The 15296-nt window shown below is 37.7% G+C and overlaps 1 protein-coding gene across 1 annotated transcript in view; it reads right to left on the bottom strand.

Moving 5' to 3' along the window:
- Positions 1-611: 611 nt before the first annotated feature.
- The window catches only part of LOC136032711 (pre-mRNA-splicing factor 38A-like), a 30521-nt gene continuing 15836 nt past the window's right edge, over positions 612-15296 (bottom strand). Inside the window, exons 5-8 of the mRNA XM_065713018.1 lie at positions 11251-11336; positions 8370-8524; positions 5743-5889; positions 612-854 (exon numbers count right to left, since the gene is read on the bottom strand). Coding sequence (XP_065569090.1) covers positions 659-854; positions 5743-5889; positions 8370-8524; positions 11251-11336 — 584 coding nt within the window. The 3' untranslated portion in view covers positions 612-658. The remainder of the gene's footprint in view (positions 855-5742; positions 5890-8369; positions 8525-11250; positions 11337-15296) is intronic.

The raw sequence follows: 15296 nt of genomic DNA, 5'->3' as shown, positions 1-15296 counted from the left end.
CGTATTCCAGAAATAGTCTGTGTACTGAACTTTTTGCTATCGTTTTGCTTTCTCATCTTTAATAGGCAAAGTGTAAAGATACGAATTGAAATAATCTATCACTTAACACACAGCGATTTCCGTTCTCGGAAACTTGTAAGCCTCCTTCCAATCCCCATATATCTATAGAAATTAATTCTCCTACTCTCTTCGGAGTTGAGTATTTCCCTAGCTTTGCACGAGGCATTTTTGTTTTGCCCATTCTTGGCATCCTCGAATGAAGATGTTTACCTTTTTGTAAATTTTTAGACAATAAAAATTTCTATTTGTTCTTCCAAGCGTTTTCGCTTCTTCCATGGGGCAACCGCATATTGCATGTGACATCCGTAATATTTCTCCTTCCATAATTTTGGGAATGAAGGGAAGAATTTTTAATTCATTTTTTCTATACTCCTGCGGTGGTCTATGATTTTGTCAAAATCATAGATTTTTGTGACGATTTGTGATGATTTGTGACGAGGACAAAATCAAAAGATTTTGTCCTCGTCTACACTCGTCGATAACTCAATCTTTTTCTTCGTTAAAAATTCGTCTGAATTTTTGTCAACGATTCCTGGTTAAAAAAGAATTCGAACAAGCGATCACATTTAAATTAAAAAGCACGTATAAAATAGTTAGATCAGGGCCGTAGCGGGGCCATTCCAAGTTTTGCTCTGATTGCATTGGCTTCTGCGATTTCATCAGCAATATCTCTTCGTCGATTACTTCGGTCTTCTCGTCGATTTTCCCTGTTACGATCGCTTCTATCACGTCTATCACTGTGACGGTCTCGCCTCTCCTTTTCCTGACGGTATTTATCCCGATCGGATCGATTCCTGGAAAAAGAAACATTTTTGTACGACAGAATAAAATCGGACAAATCAGTTGCAACAAAAACTCACACAAAATATTTTCACTGTAAATTTGCCTGTCATACAGTTTCAGTGACAAGAAGGTCTATGACGACCGACAAAGGGGTTCTTTGGATCTCAAAGAAAATTCAGTATGATTTTACAACTTTTTCAATTAAATTAATGAAACTGGGATTTTTTTTTCTTCAGTTTATTTATAGCTTTTCAAAAGTCCAACGGAATTACCAAATTACAAACCAAATAAAGATCAAATCGAAAAAAAACGAAAATTTCACTTCATTAAATTAAATATAAAAAAAAACTCTACGGGAATGTGAAATTTATTGTGTTAATGTAAGATTTTTTTCTGAAAAAGAAATAATACGGAAATAATGCCTAAATATCCAGTAATTTTAGAACAAAACCAAATAAATCAAACAGCAAAAATCAATTTTGTGAGGAAAAGCGAGGAAGAAAAAGAAGGCAATAATAAAACAATTATTTTTTCTTTAATTGTTATAGAATTTAAGATTTATGGAGTAGAGCCATGTATCGGAGTAAACTGATATGCATTCAAAAACAAATATAACATTACGTTGCCTGATCCTAGGACCGGTGAACCACCGGTGAACGATCCTGCAACCGGTGAGGGGTAATTTTTTGCTACAATTAACAAGAGCTAAGAGTTCATATGGCACTTGTGACGAGGCATGAAGAGCTAAGAGCCAAGAGATAATATGGTATGAGCTCTAACAAAATTCTATGAATCAATAGATTGATTAAAAAGGAAAATAAGAGGCTTAATGCCGGTCAGGATTTAAAATAAGAGCTCTGAGTCACGATGTCCTTCTAAATATCAAAATTCATTAAGATCCGATCACCCACTCGTATGTTATAAATACCTAATTTTTTCTAATTTTTCCTCTCCCTTTAGCCCCCCAGATGGTAGAATCTGGGAAAACGAATTTAGCAAGTCAATTTGTGCAGCTCCCTGACACGCCTACTAATTTTCATCGTCCTAGCACGTCCAGAAGCACCAAACTCGCCAAATCACTGAACCCCTCCCCCAAACTCCACCAAAGAGAGCGAATCCAGTACGGTTTCGTCAATCACGTATCAAGGACATTTGCTTATTCTATCCACCAAGCTTCATCCCGATTCCTCCACTCAAAGTGTTTTCAAGATTTATCCCTCCAACTCCCCCAATGTCAAAAGATCTGGTCGGGATTTGAAATAAGAGCTCTGAGACATGAATTCCTTCTAAATATCAAATTTCATTAAGATCCGATCATCTATTCGCAAGATAAAAATAGTTCTGATCACTTTATCATCTTCTGGGAAACCAGTTCGGCAATTCCGAAGCGAAAACGAGTCAAATATACAGTGTGACCACTTACTGAGGACTCGATATCTATATTTGGTCGCTGGATCGGTAATTATCAGTTTGAGGACATTTGCTCTGATCAGGATATTAATATCAAAGTCAATAAGCTGAATACTCTGCTTCAGGAGCAGTTTCAGACTTGTTTCCCCGCAAAAGTCATTACTGTGAGTGACACTGATAAACCGTGGATAACCAATGATCTAAAGAATTTAATAAAAACCCGTTGTCGCCTTCATATCGTTGGTGATACCATAGCTTCAGCCAAGTTGCGTAAACATATTGTTAAACTGAACAAGTGCGCCAAGAGGCAGTATGTGAGGAATAAAATTACTCCCTTACTCACAATAGACCCCACAAATGGCATTCCTCAGTAAAAAGACTTACCGGTAAGACAACACTCAGAGATCTAAGGCAGCTCAAAGAGGGCGGTACCTTAACCTCAGCTAATGAAGTCAATTCTTTTTTTGCTGACATTCGTACCACATTTCCATCAATCACCAAATCAGAAATTGATACTATCATTGTTGGTGCAGAGATTGAGGACGTATGTGAAGTCTCTGAATTCACTGTTTATAGGGAACTCCTAAGACTGAAAGCGAACTGTGCGTCCTACCCAGGTGAGCTTCCAGTAAAGCTGTTACGCAAATTCGCCATTTTTCTTGCTAAGCCACTCTCTTCTATAATCAACCAATGTTTCCGTCAGCAAGTATTTCCTAGTGCTTGGAAAAGAGCATATGTCCGCGTTATTCCAAAAGTAAGGCAAAAAATTTGGTTTGATCAAGCTTTCTAGGGCTATAATAAAGAAAGGTTGGGATGGATAGGGCAAAAAGAGATTATGTGAACAACAAAATAAAAGTGAAATCTTGCAAAACAGATCTTCTGCTTAAAGAAGTATAATAAAACTGTTTTCAGCTTTGTCCAAAATCTTGTGATCAACTCCGGCCTATATCAATAACTCCGAACCTTTCTAAAATTGCAGAAACGTTTATTTACCACAAATTTATGTCACAGGTCTCTGCACATCTAGACCCGTATCAGTATGGATGCTTAAGAGGCAGCAGCACAACTGTTTATTTCGTACAGATGTACCATCTCATCGTCGAGTGGCTCGACCGAGGAAGTGCTATAGTCGACCTTCTCCTCGTAGACTACCGAAAGGCTTTTGATCTTATTCCCCATTTCGTTGCTATCACAAATCTACGCACCATGGGTGCGCAAAAACATACTCCCCTTTAGTGATCAATTTTTTACAAGCCCGCTATCAGTGCGTTTACAGTCTTTTCCCAGGAGATACCGACTCCGAATGGGTCGAGCTTACATATGGAGCCCCACAAGGTACTAAGCTCGCTAGTCTAGTGTTTTTGGCAGTGATAAATTTCATCGTTTCCGGCTACGAAGAAAGATTCAAGTATGTAGACGACTTGTCAGTCCTACTGAAGTACATTGTTGAGAAGTCTGAGGCTGTCCCCCAATTCTGTAACGAAATAATCAACAACTTTAAAGATGAATGTACTGCGAACAGCCTCCAAGTCAACGAAGGAAAGACTAAAATCCTTCGCTTTGATCCCCTGAAGAGAGACTTTGTGTGCCCTCCTCCTCCTTATCCTAGTGAATCTTCGGCAGTAGTGCTTGGTGTCAAGTTTAGCATCGACTGCTCTTTCAGCCTTCATGTCGATACAATTATCAAAAAGGCAAATAGTGCGATGATTTGGTTTCCCAGTGACACAACTAAGGATAGCCTATCTCACTTACATTCGACCAATTTTAGAGTATGCATGTCCCGTATGGGGCCCACAAGTCAATAACACTATTTACCTAAGTGACCAGCTTGAGTCAATACAAAAAAGAGCAGTCAAAGTAATATTGTGCGATGCTTTTACCGAATATAAGTTAGCATTATCCACTTTACAAATTCCCTCTCTTCAAGAGCGTCGTCTCAGTTTGATCCCTGAATTTGGCCAATATCTTCTCAGAAGTGATAAATACAGATCGATACTACCACCAGTTTTAGTGAAACATCGAAGTGCTAGGTCGAAGAAAATTGACAGATTAGCAGCACCTCCTTCACGAACAAATCGTTTTTCCAACTCATTCATCCCTTTCTTTGTATCAAAGTATAACAATTGTTGATTTTATCCTATTTGTCTTCTGATTTTTTTTTGTCGTTTGATTTGATCCTTTTTTTGTAAGCACAAGTGCCATTTAGTTTTATGACTACGAGAGATTGTGCAAATAAAACCTATTCCTATTCCTATTCCCCAATTTTCACGTTTTCCAAGAATTCCGGTTTCCCTACAATCACCCCAATGTCACAGGATCTGGTCAAAATTTAAAATTAGAGCTTTAAAGCACAAAATACTTCTACACATCAAATTTCATTAAGATCTGATCACCCTTTCGTAAGTTACAAATACATCAATTTTCCAAATTCCCCCCCCAACACCGCCAAAGAGAGCAGATCCGGTCCGGTTATGTCAGTCACGTATCTTAGACAGGTTTTTATTCTTCCCATCCAGTTTCATCCTGATCTCACCGCTTTAAGTATTTTCAAAGATTTCCGGTACCCCCCAACTGCCCCCCCCCCAATTACGCTGGATCCGGTTGAGATTTAAAATAAGAGACTTGAGTTACGAGGTCCTTCTAAATATCAAATTTCATTAAGATCCGACCACTCCTTGGTAAGTTGAAAATACGTAATTTTTTCTAATTTTTCAGAATTACCCCCCCCCCCAATAAGCAGATCCGTTCCAATTATGTAAATCACGTATCTAAGACTTCTACTTATTTTTCCCACCAAGTTTCATCCCGATCCCTCCAATCTAAGCGTTTTCAATCATTTTAGGTTCCCTACCCCAAACTCCCCCCAAAGTCAGCAGATCCGGTCGGGACAAGTTTTAGGTTTCCCCCTCCCAACTCCCCCCCCAATGTCACCAGATCCGGTTGGATTTAAAATAAGAGCTCTGAGACACGATATCCTTCTAAATGTCAAATTTCATTGAGATCCGATCACCCGTTCGTAAGTTAAAAATACCTCATTTTTCTAATTTTTCAGAATTAACCCCCCCCCCAACTACCCCAAAGAGAGCAGATCCGGTCCGGTTATGTCAGTCACGTATCTTAGACAGGTTTTTATTCTTCCCATCCAATTTCATCCTGATCTCACCACTTAAAGTATTTTCTAAGATTTCCGGTTTCCCCCCAACTGCCCTCCCCCCCCCCCAATTACGCTGGATCCGGAAGAGATTTAAAATAAGAGACCTGAGTTACGAGGTCCTTCTAAATATGAAGTTTCATGAAGTTTCGGGAAAACGACTATTTCTAATTTAATCTGGTCCGGTCCCTGATACGCCTGCCAAATTTCATCGTCCTAGCTTACCTGGAAGTGCCTAAAGTAGCAAAACCGGGACCGACAGACCGACAGAATTTGCGATTGCTATATGTCACTTGGTCAATACCAAGTGCCACAAAAACGAATTCATTTCGACATACCTCTCTGAATAGTCTCGATCTCTTCTTTCATGTTGACTCCTGCTTCCTCGATCTTCCCTCCTTTCGTGCCTACTATCACGATCTCTATCTCGAACTCTATCACGATCACGGTCCCGAACTCGATTACTCCGTTCCTCTCGGTATTCCCTGTAAGATAAGAAATTATCAATGTAAATAATGATCAATAAAAATAATAACCCAGTAAATAATCAATATAAGAAAATTATTTAAAAAAATGAGATAGAGTGGAAATTTTTGACTCAAATTTGTAGATTTTGGAACACTATAATCTTGGAACACTAGATCTTGTAGCCCTGGGAACACTATATATAGTCTTAGAACACTAATATTTCTTAGAACCCTATAATCTAAATGTCTAAATTTCTATTCTTCAAGCAATGGATTTTATAATCCTATTTAGATATAAAGCGAAGTCCTTTTGTAAGGGTGTGGTCCAAATTTACTTGTAACATGTAAGAAAAGTCCAAGTTTAACGACAAAAAATGTTGGCAAATTTTCTCAAATTAACACAAGGTTGTGGAAATGGCTCAGAATCCAGCTTAGGCGTTACATTTCCTTCTCCCATTTCCAAAATTTCAAATTATTAGATTAGACAAAACTATTGGCAAACTGACAATTATATCTAAATTAATTCTTTATCCTGTTTTTGCAGTAAACCTGAAATCAAATACTTAATCAATTCAAGGCTGTGGAAATGGCTCAGAATCCAGCTTAGGCGTTACATATCTTTCTTTAAAACATTAGATCGGCTTAATTTCTTTTGGTAACTAATTTCAACTATTTAACAGCAAATTTAACAACTCTTTTCAACTATTCTCAGTATGTTTTCGGGAATGCAATTTGATGGAAAAAATTATTGGCAAATTATTAGATTTGGCAAATTGAACATTATTGGCTAAATCATTACTTAGGACTGCAGAGGCACACCTTCTATGCATTAGACCGTATTTTTTGTCGTACTTTTGTCGTAGGCTTAAAATCAGATAGTTAATCAAATCAACGTACTGAAAGCTGAAGGAAAACAGGTACATAAGCAACTACATAAAATCTTCTTCCCTCTCTTGGGCAAAGGAAATAAATTAGTCGTTTCCTGGGAGGGGTCATCAATTTGATGAAAGAGCCCAAGCCATGCAATTTAAGAAATTAAAATGAAAAATAAAGACATAAATATCCAAAGCTACAGAAACATATGATAATGGATAAGGCTTTTAAGCAAGATAGTGAATTAAATATATTAGCGCTCCGAAAAGCGGATGAACTAGATGTTTTCCAGAGAAATTGCCTACGGATTGTTCTGGGTACCCGGCTGACTGATCTTATTTCAAACAGAACGCTGTACGAAAAGTGTGATTCAATCACACTTTCTAGGCTATAATAAAAGAAAGGTTTAGATCGTTAGGGGCACGTTCTGTGGATGAAGCGTGATAGATTGTCAAAGATTGTCCTCTTCGGCCAACCACCTCGGGCTAAGTGGAAAGCAGGTCGTCCCCAACTGGGGTGGGAGGATGGGATAAAGAAAGATTTAAATGAAATGAGAACTTCTTGGAAGGGTGTAAAGAGGGAAGCTTTGAATAGGTTGGGATGGAGGAGGAGCGTGCGTAACTATTTTGGCCTCAGGCGGCTTGGTGCTGCGGTGAGTTGTTAGTAGTAGAAGTAGTAATTAAATAATGAAACAATTGAACTAAATATCCTTTAATATTTCGTTTTCGCATTGAGAGACTTTTATAAAAAGAAGGGGAAAAAAACGAGACCAAAACAAATAAAACATAAACACATGTAAAAAAAATAAACTAGAAAACCAAAAAATCAAAGAAGAAAATTCTATTTCACATCCAAAGCCCTTAAATTTTTTAGATTGGATGCTCAGCATTAACGCGGAACAAGTCCATATTTTGACACTTTCTGAGTGCCCATACCCAGATACAGTTCTCAAGTACAGTATAACTAAGGTGACAAAAATGGCAACCCAAATTTAGCACTTTTACCACTGCCATATACATTCACAAACCAAGTCAAAAGCCGTATATTGACCAAGATGTTTCCGCGGATACTAAACAGGTATTTAAGAGAGCCTATATCACGAGATTTGCTTCTCTGCAAGGCCGAATATTTGTGGCTTCAAAAAGTAAGTTTCGATTTTTTTTTTCTTGAGAAATTCGTTTTAATGCAGCTGAAGATTGCACAAGAGCAAAATTCCACGACATCAAAAAGGGGAAGGTTCCACCGAAAAAACGGAACTATAGTTTATTCCTTATTTCATTTATTGTAGTTTTCTAGTTGATGAATTCAAAAACCCAACTTAAACAATAGTTTGAAAGGTACAGAGGTCGGAGTCTATTCATTTTCTACGATCCAGATTCGAAAGCCTTAAATTCTGACGACTCCGACTTCAAGGCATTCATTCCTAAGAGCTAACCCGTTTTGGCCGTAAATTACGACCAACTATGACTTCATAGCCCTGCCTGTCTGGACTTGGTCGACTTGTGTCGGAAAACATTATTGGCAACAATTACTACTTGGGGCAGACAATCAATGCCGTAGATAGGACTCTAGTTCAATTATAATATTCAACCCTCCCCATAGTCTCAAGATAGAACGCCACTGACCTTCTCTCCCTCTCTCTATGTTCCACTCTTAATACCGGTGGAGGAGGAACTATCTCTTGATCTGATTCTTCTTCCGTATCTTCGGCATCCAAATCCTCCTCTAGCGCTGAAATCCTTGGTAATAACTCATTTGCCTCTTCTAACAACCAGCGTTTCTATAATAAAAACAAAAAGGTAGAACTTTTATATAGGATCTGATTGAAATAAATAAAAGCGGTTTGCTTCAACTTTGCAAGTCAGAAAATATACTACAGAAAGGGACATTTCTCTTGTATCAAACAATTCTGTTTTGAGTAGTAAATATACGGAACCTTTATACGAGCTGTGATCGACCCAATGACTACAGATGAAGGATTGTCTATATAAATGCTGAGAAATTCACTGTAAGTATACCCACGACATCAAAAATACGGTATTGCATGAAAAGCTTAGCTTTTGATCAATAAATCTGGATCCGTTGAGGGAGGATGGATTATTAAAGGTAAATTTAAGGGAAAAAGACATTTGACTTAATTCCATGTTCATTTTTTTATTGGTATTATTTCCTGGCAATCCCCGGCTTGCACCACTATGTGGCTACCTTGTGGCACCTGTTATAATTCCTAAAGCGTTTTCATTCATTTTCCTACAAAAATTAACCGTATAAACCGTATGATAAACGCCCTACCTAATGTTGTTCATTCATTGACGCATTGTAGAACCTTTTTTTTCGTTAGTTACTTTCAGCTTAGTCTGAGACAAGACAAAGAGAAGTGACAGAATAGATGAAAAATATATAATTTGGGCTATATATTTGCACATTAGGGGGGGATAAAGTATTTGGACAGTATGAAGTTAGAATTTCTCCCTCCGACTCAAGCTTCGTCTATTCAATAGCAACGTCATCCCCGTCCTGTTATATGCTTCCGAAACCTGGCATCTGAATAACACGCAAGAAAGGCGAATTCTAGCTTTCGAGAATACATGTCTCCGGAGAATACTAAACATCCATTGGTCACAAAAAATCTCTAATGAGAAGGTGAGACGGATGACTGGACAACCCATAGTGACAGATGTCATTAGGACACGTCGGTGGAAATACTTGGGGCATGTACTTCGCATGGACGATTCCCGGATCCCGAAAGCGACGTTCCAGAGGCAACCAGAAGGAAGAAGAAGAAGAGGCAGGCCGCGCAATACACTGCGGCGCACCTATCAGACGGACCTGCGAAACATAAATGCTTCCATTCAACCGGCGTGGGAAGATGTCCTTGCTGCGGCGCACATGAGGGATGACTGGCGGCTTCTCGTTGATGCCCTGGGCGCCTCTGGAGGCACAGGAGGATCTAAGGTCTAAGGATGAAGTTAGAAAACAATTCTGACTGCATAATATGTAGAATAATTGTACCTAGCACACAAACAATGCAGATCCACTATACTTTACCCCTACCCCTCTAATGTGCAAATATATAGCCCAAATTTGTTTCTAAAGTTTTATATTTTATCTCACTTTGGTATATTTCATTAGGATTGAATGTAAGAGAAACATATTAGAAGAACGTTAAGTAGGGCGTGTATCATACAAGAACCCAAAACAATATACCATGAATATGAGTCAACTGCCTCTATGGTAATAGTTATTGTAATAATTTGCTTTTCTTTTCTAACAACAATTGGTTGGGTAATTTTACATAAAAAATATAGCAAACGTTCAAAACGTCAATTTTCATCACTAATGATTAATTATTTGTTATTATTACACCCGCACCCTTAAAATGACGGAAACAATAAGATGAGCCCCTTTATAAATAGCCTTTTCTACTGAAAGACCAGATTGCAAATTCTGGACTGTTCCAAAGGCAATCTAGATCATGAAAAGCTTTTTTTGTTGGTAGACATGATTGTAATTTATGTTGGTAGACATAATATAGATCATGAAAATTTTTGTTGGTAGACATGATTGTAACTTTAGATTTCAGGTTTTGGCGGATTGTAAGTTTATCAATTTTACTGTTCCGAACATCGCAATTCGACAATCTATTCTTATAAATCAGTTTAATAGACTTATTAATTCCACTAATAATTTCGAATCTTGTTTTAAGAATGTGGTCTTTCAGTGGAAAAGGTTTAAGACGATAATAAATAAAAGGGACAAACATTCTAGTCACTTCTGCGCTCACAATCATAAGAATAAATCAAAATTATTAGTTGTTTAGTGTCTCCGGACAAAAACAATGAATAATTGTATAATTCAAGAACACTCGGGTTTTAGAAGGCATGCATTGATTTTTCCGAGGAAGAAATCCAAAAATGAGATAACATAAACACCAAACTTAACAGAAACACCACAAACACAAGCAACATAATATAAACACGAAAGCTTAACGTTCCACACGTCTATTAACACTATTACTACCAACAAATGATCGTAGCACCAAGCCATTTGAATCAAACATAGATGCGCACAACCCATTATCAATCTGTTCAAACGTTTTCCTCTTTGCCCCGTTCCACTAGGTTCCAATTTTTTAAGCCCATTCTTTTAACCATTTCCGGAAAACTTTTGATCGAAACTTATTTTCCCTCAACAACTTACGGATGCTAAGAAAAAATCAAGAAAACCTCAAAGCAAACAAGTTGATCGGGGTTTTAATAAGTTGATAAGTTGATCGGGGTTTTCCTGAACTAAATAGAAAGCAATTCAGACAGTAAACTAAATTAAATTAAAACAAAATTAAAGAACTAAATTAAGACAGTAATTACTGTCTGCTCGGTAACAAATTTTATTCTAACACGTTCTTAAAAAATTTGTTTGAGCATGATTGTAACAACATGTAACATAAAATTATTTGTATTAAAAGTGCTAGTTCCGTCAAAACTTAAAATCTATCATCAGGCTTACCTGTATTCTAGGGAGAATAACGTCACAATATCTTTCTTCACGGAGCAAGTTGTCAACAAATTCATCAATATGAAGCAATTCATATTCTAAAAAAGAGTAAAAAAAGAACATAATTACAAGAAAAGAAAGACTGGAAAATATGTAAAAAACCAAACGAGGAAATATGGTATTGGTGCTTATTTAATTCTGCCTGAAACAGGTATAAACAGCATTAAGGCCCGTTGCAATACCCAGTAGAGGAAGCAAATTCCCCGTCCAACAGTCTCAAAACGACTGTCTTTCTCATCTTCCTGTGTTTGAAGCAAGTTCAAGGCCTTTGCTTCGTCCATTAGATATAAACAACTCTCCCTTCAACGGTCAGAAACACGCATAAATAATTGTGACCCCCTTATTCTTTCCATGCTTTCTCCACTTCATAGAACAACAAAGTTTCAAACCTGACCGGTCCTCTGCATATCTTGTACTCATCCTTTGAGTACTCGCAGAAGAATTTTGTGAATTCCGGCCCAAAATCTACATGATAGTCGTTGATTTTGAAACACAATCGACTTACTCGAGAAATCCTATGGAAGATACTTTCCCATAATGGTACTCAATCAAATAGAATAAAAATAATTTCCACTATGCATCTGAATTCTGAGGCTTGTGTTGACACTTTAGGATTCTCTCAGGAGTTAATAGAAACTGAATCCTATCACCGTTGATGCTTATCATAGTAATTGACTATATTTTGAGAAAAGTAAAAAAAAGGTGGCCTTAACTTTGTTCAAGACGTCAATATCCTTGAGAAATGCACGCAACGCCTCTAACAACTTCTTGAAAAAATTACCACGAGGGCAAGATAAATCGAGGGATCGGAATAAACGCCGACAAAATTAAATGTGTGGCGACTTCCCATTCTCCACTCAGATCAAGTGCAATGGTGACTAGCTTGAACGAGTGAAAAATTCATAGTCCTTGTATGTATAACTGAAAACTTTGACCAATTGGAGAAACAAGTCACGTCCCTTATAGGCTAGAGATTTCAACAGAATGAAGAGAGTCTGGCGGTCCACGTCTTCTCACTCCGTATCAAACTCAGACTCCTCTATAGTCAGGTTCTGTCGATTCTGACACACGCATCCCAATCATGACATATCAATTCAGAGCATGGGAGTAGGATACTGGTCTTTTATATTACACATTTCCAAAGAATCTTGAACACGCACTGGAAAGATTGACCAACAAGCACACAAACACCAGGAAAAAACACCAACACCACCAACAAACACCAACAAGGATCTTGTTAATGAAATAATAAAAAAGTTTTTTTAACTGAAAGTAAGGAGCGACATTAAAACAATACGAACAGAAATTACTACATATGTGAAAGGGGCTTCCCCTCCTCAACACCACGCTCTTTAGGCTAAAGTTTGACTCTTTGTCGCAACTCTACTTTTTAAAACGATAAAAACTATAGCGTAAAGAGTGAAGCGTTGAGGAAAAACCGGCACCTTTCATATACGGAATAACTTTTGTTCATTTTAAGCTTTAACGTCGCTCCTTACTTTTAGTTTTAAAAAACTGTTTTTTTTTTTTTTTTTAATTTCTGGACGTTTTTCAACGAATTCGGCTCACCTCACATGAAAAATTAATACAAAACTTGCATAGTAATTTTGGCAGATTTATTCCATATCTGAAGGTTTGCCCCTTCCTCAATACCTTGCTTTTTGTGCTAAAGCTGTTAGCACTTTTAAAAAAGCTTTCTATTCTAACAAAACGGCCCCGATGTTTCAGTCGACACCCTTAAAAAATTGGAACCAGTCAAACTTTAGCGGAAAGAGCAAGGTATTGAGAAGGGGGCAACCCTTCATACATGGAATGATTTCCATTCGTTTTTCAAATAATGACAGTAAATCTGGCTCACACTCTATGAAATAAACCCTCCCCCTCAGGGAAAACTCCTCCTTGGAAATTTCATCCAAAGTAAAGTGCATCCCCCCCCTCCCCGTCAAATTCCCTCCAGACAGGATCATCCTCGCTGAGAATCCTTCCTCCCAGTAAAACTGCTTGCGGACGATACAGCCAGAAAAATTCTTCTTAGCATTCTTTCATTTTAATGAGACTTTAATTTCTAATCGGTTTCTCGATCACTCCAGAAATGCCCCCTTCCGTGGAAATGATTTCCCGGAAATTAAAACACACGAAAAAAAGCCCCTGGATGATTCCCCCGGATCATCTCTACATGATAAATTTGGCAAAGAGAATGTAAGACAATTAAAAAGAATTCCGCATAGTAATTCTGTCAAATCCCCCCCAGTGTAAAGTTTCCCCTGGAATATTCACCCCCAGATATTTCCCTCCCCAAGGAAGATTCTAACTATAGAAATCCACCCTAAACACAAACACACCCTAAAAAATGTCGGTATACTTCCCAATAACAAATTGTATACGTAAACAATGGGCGAATTTCATAACTTACAGGTCTCTCCCCAAGGACTATGGGAGGTTATTCCACATTTAAAGACATAATTATTCGATCTTTCAACTATAATAAACAAAATGGCTATAGGCTATCAAAATTTTGATCAGATAATTTTGAAGAAAAATGAGCGTGGGAGGGGGCCCAGTTGCTCTCCAATCTTTTCGGTTACTTAAAAAGGGCACTACAACTTTTAATTTCCGTTCAAATCCACCCTCCCCCAATCTTTTAGGACCCTTATTCTGAAACAATCATCCCTGGAACAAAAAAAAAAATAAAAAAAAAATTAGCAAGCATCCGTGATCTGCCTTCTGGCAAAAAAACAAACTATTTTTACAAATAGGAGGTTAAAACTTCAATAGTAGGGTTCTCTGGTACGCTCAATCTGATGGTGTGATTGTCATTAAGACTTCTTTAATTTTATGCAATCTTTCCCCCTAATTAAGAAAACTCTTGATGGGTAACACTAAACTTAATGAATCTCAAATATTTGGAATCAACACAATAAGCTGATTCTTTTGATGTACCTATTGATTTTAAAATTCCCTTTTTAGAGTTCGGTTACTATTGAGGCGAGTCGCTTCCTTAGTTACAGTTCGTTGCCTCGAACCGTTCGATAACATTTGCCAACATCTATGTATCTTGGCTATGTCTTTAGAAAGTTGACCCTAGATCTCTCAAGGCAACCTATTTGTGGCAACGTAAAGGATCAAGGAGGAGGGGTCGTCCTAAGAACACCTACGCCGACATATCAGTCCGATCTGTGCTCCGCTGCATCCTCCGCTCCAACCCGAACGGTATTTGTACTGGCGGCAGTGGAATACCATGATGACTGGAGACTCCTTGTTGATGCCCTAGGGGCCTCTAGAGGCACCAGAGGATCTAAGGTAAGGTATTTATGGCCCTACTCTTTCCGTGCTTTCTATTCCGAGCCTCTAATTGGTTATAGTTATAAATATGTTTCGCCAAAGATTGGCTTTTTGAGGGAGTTCGCCTCTTCATAAAAATTTTTTCATCTGTTTTTGTATAGAAAAAAGAACTTTAGCTGAACTCAACAAATTTTCAGAATTTCAGAGTGGATCAAACCAAATATTATCACTTCGAATAAGATAAAAACAAGTTTTCCAAAAGAAAAAAACACGAACAATAAACCATAGAAATTAGGGTCTCAGTTGTTAAACAGTAAGGAGTATGTCAGTCAGCACAAAAACATGAAAGTATAAAAATTAGGGACAAACAAAAGGTACTACTTCAGTACAGCAATGGCACAACGACAAAGATGCTACATATAATAAAAAAGGCAGGAAACTCATGGCCTCGTTTATTTTGGAATCGTCTCTGCCGTCAGTCAGTAAACAAAGGCTTCAAATATTTACAGTTTTAAAGCATTTAAACTATATAAAGAGTTCAAGCATTAAGTATTTATCGGTCTTAAAGGCTCCAAGTATTTAGCCTTAACGGACCAACAGTGGCGAGTGTAGGGGAAAGGATACAATTTTGGTGCAATAAAAAGGTAGGAGCCTAGCAAAGGCTTTAAGAATTTACAATTTTAAAGCATTTGAACTATCTAAAGAGTTCAAGCATT

Source organism: Artemia franciscana, chromosome 11 (genome assembly GCF_032884065.1).
Source record: "Artemia franciscana chromosome 11, ASM3288406v1, whole genome shotgun sequence".
In the NCBI taxonomy this organism is placed as follows: domain Eukaryota; kingdom Metazoa; phylum Arthropoda; class Branchiopoda; order Anostraca; family Artemiidae; genus Artemia; species Artemia franciscana.
The sequence above is the reverse complement of the archived record's forward strand: the minus strand, read 5'-3'. Positions and strand labels throughout refer to the sequence as shown.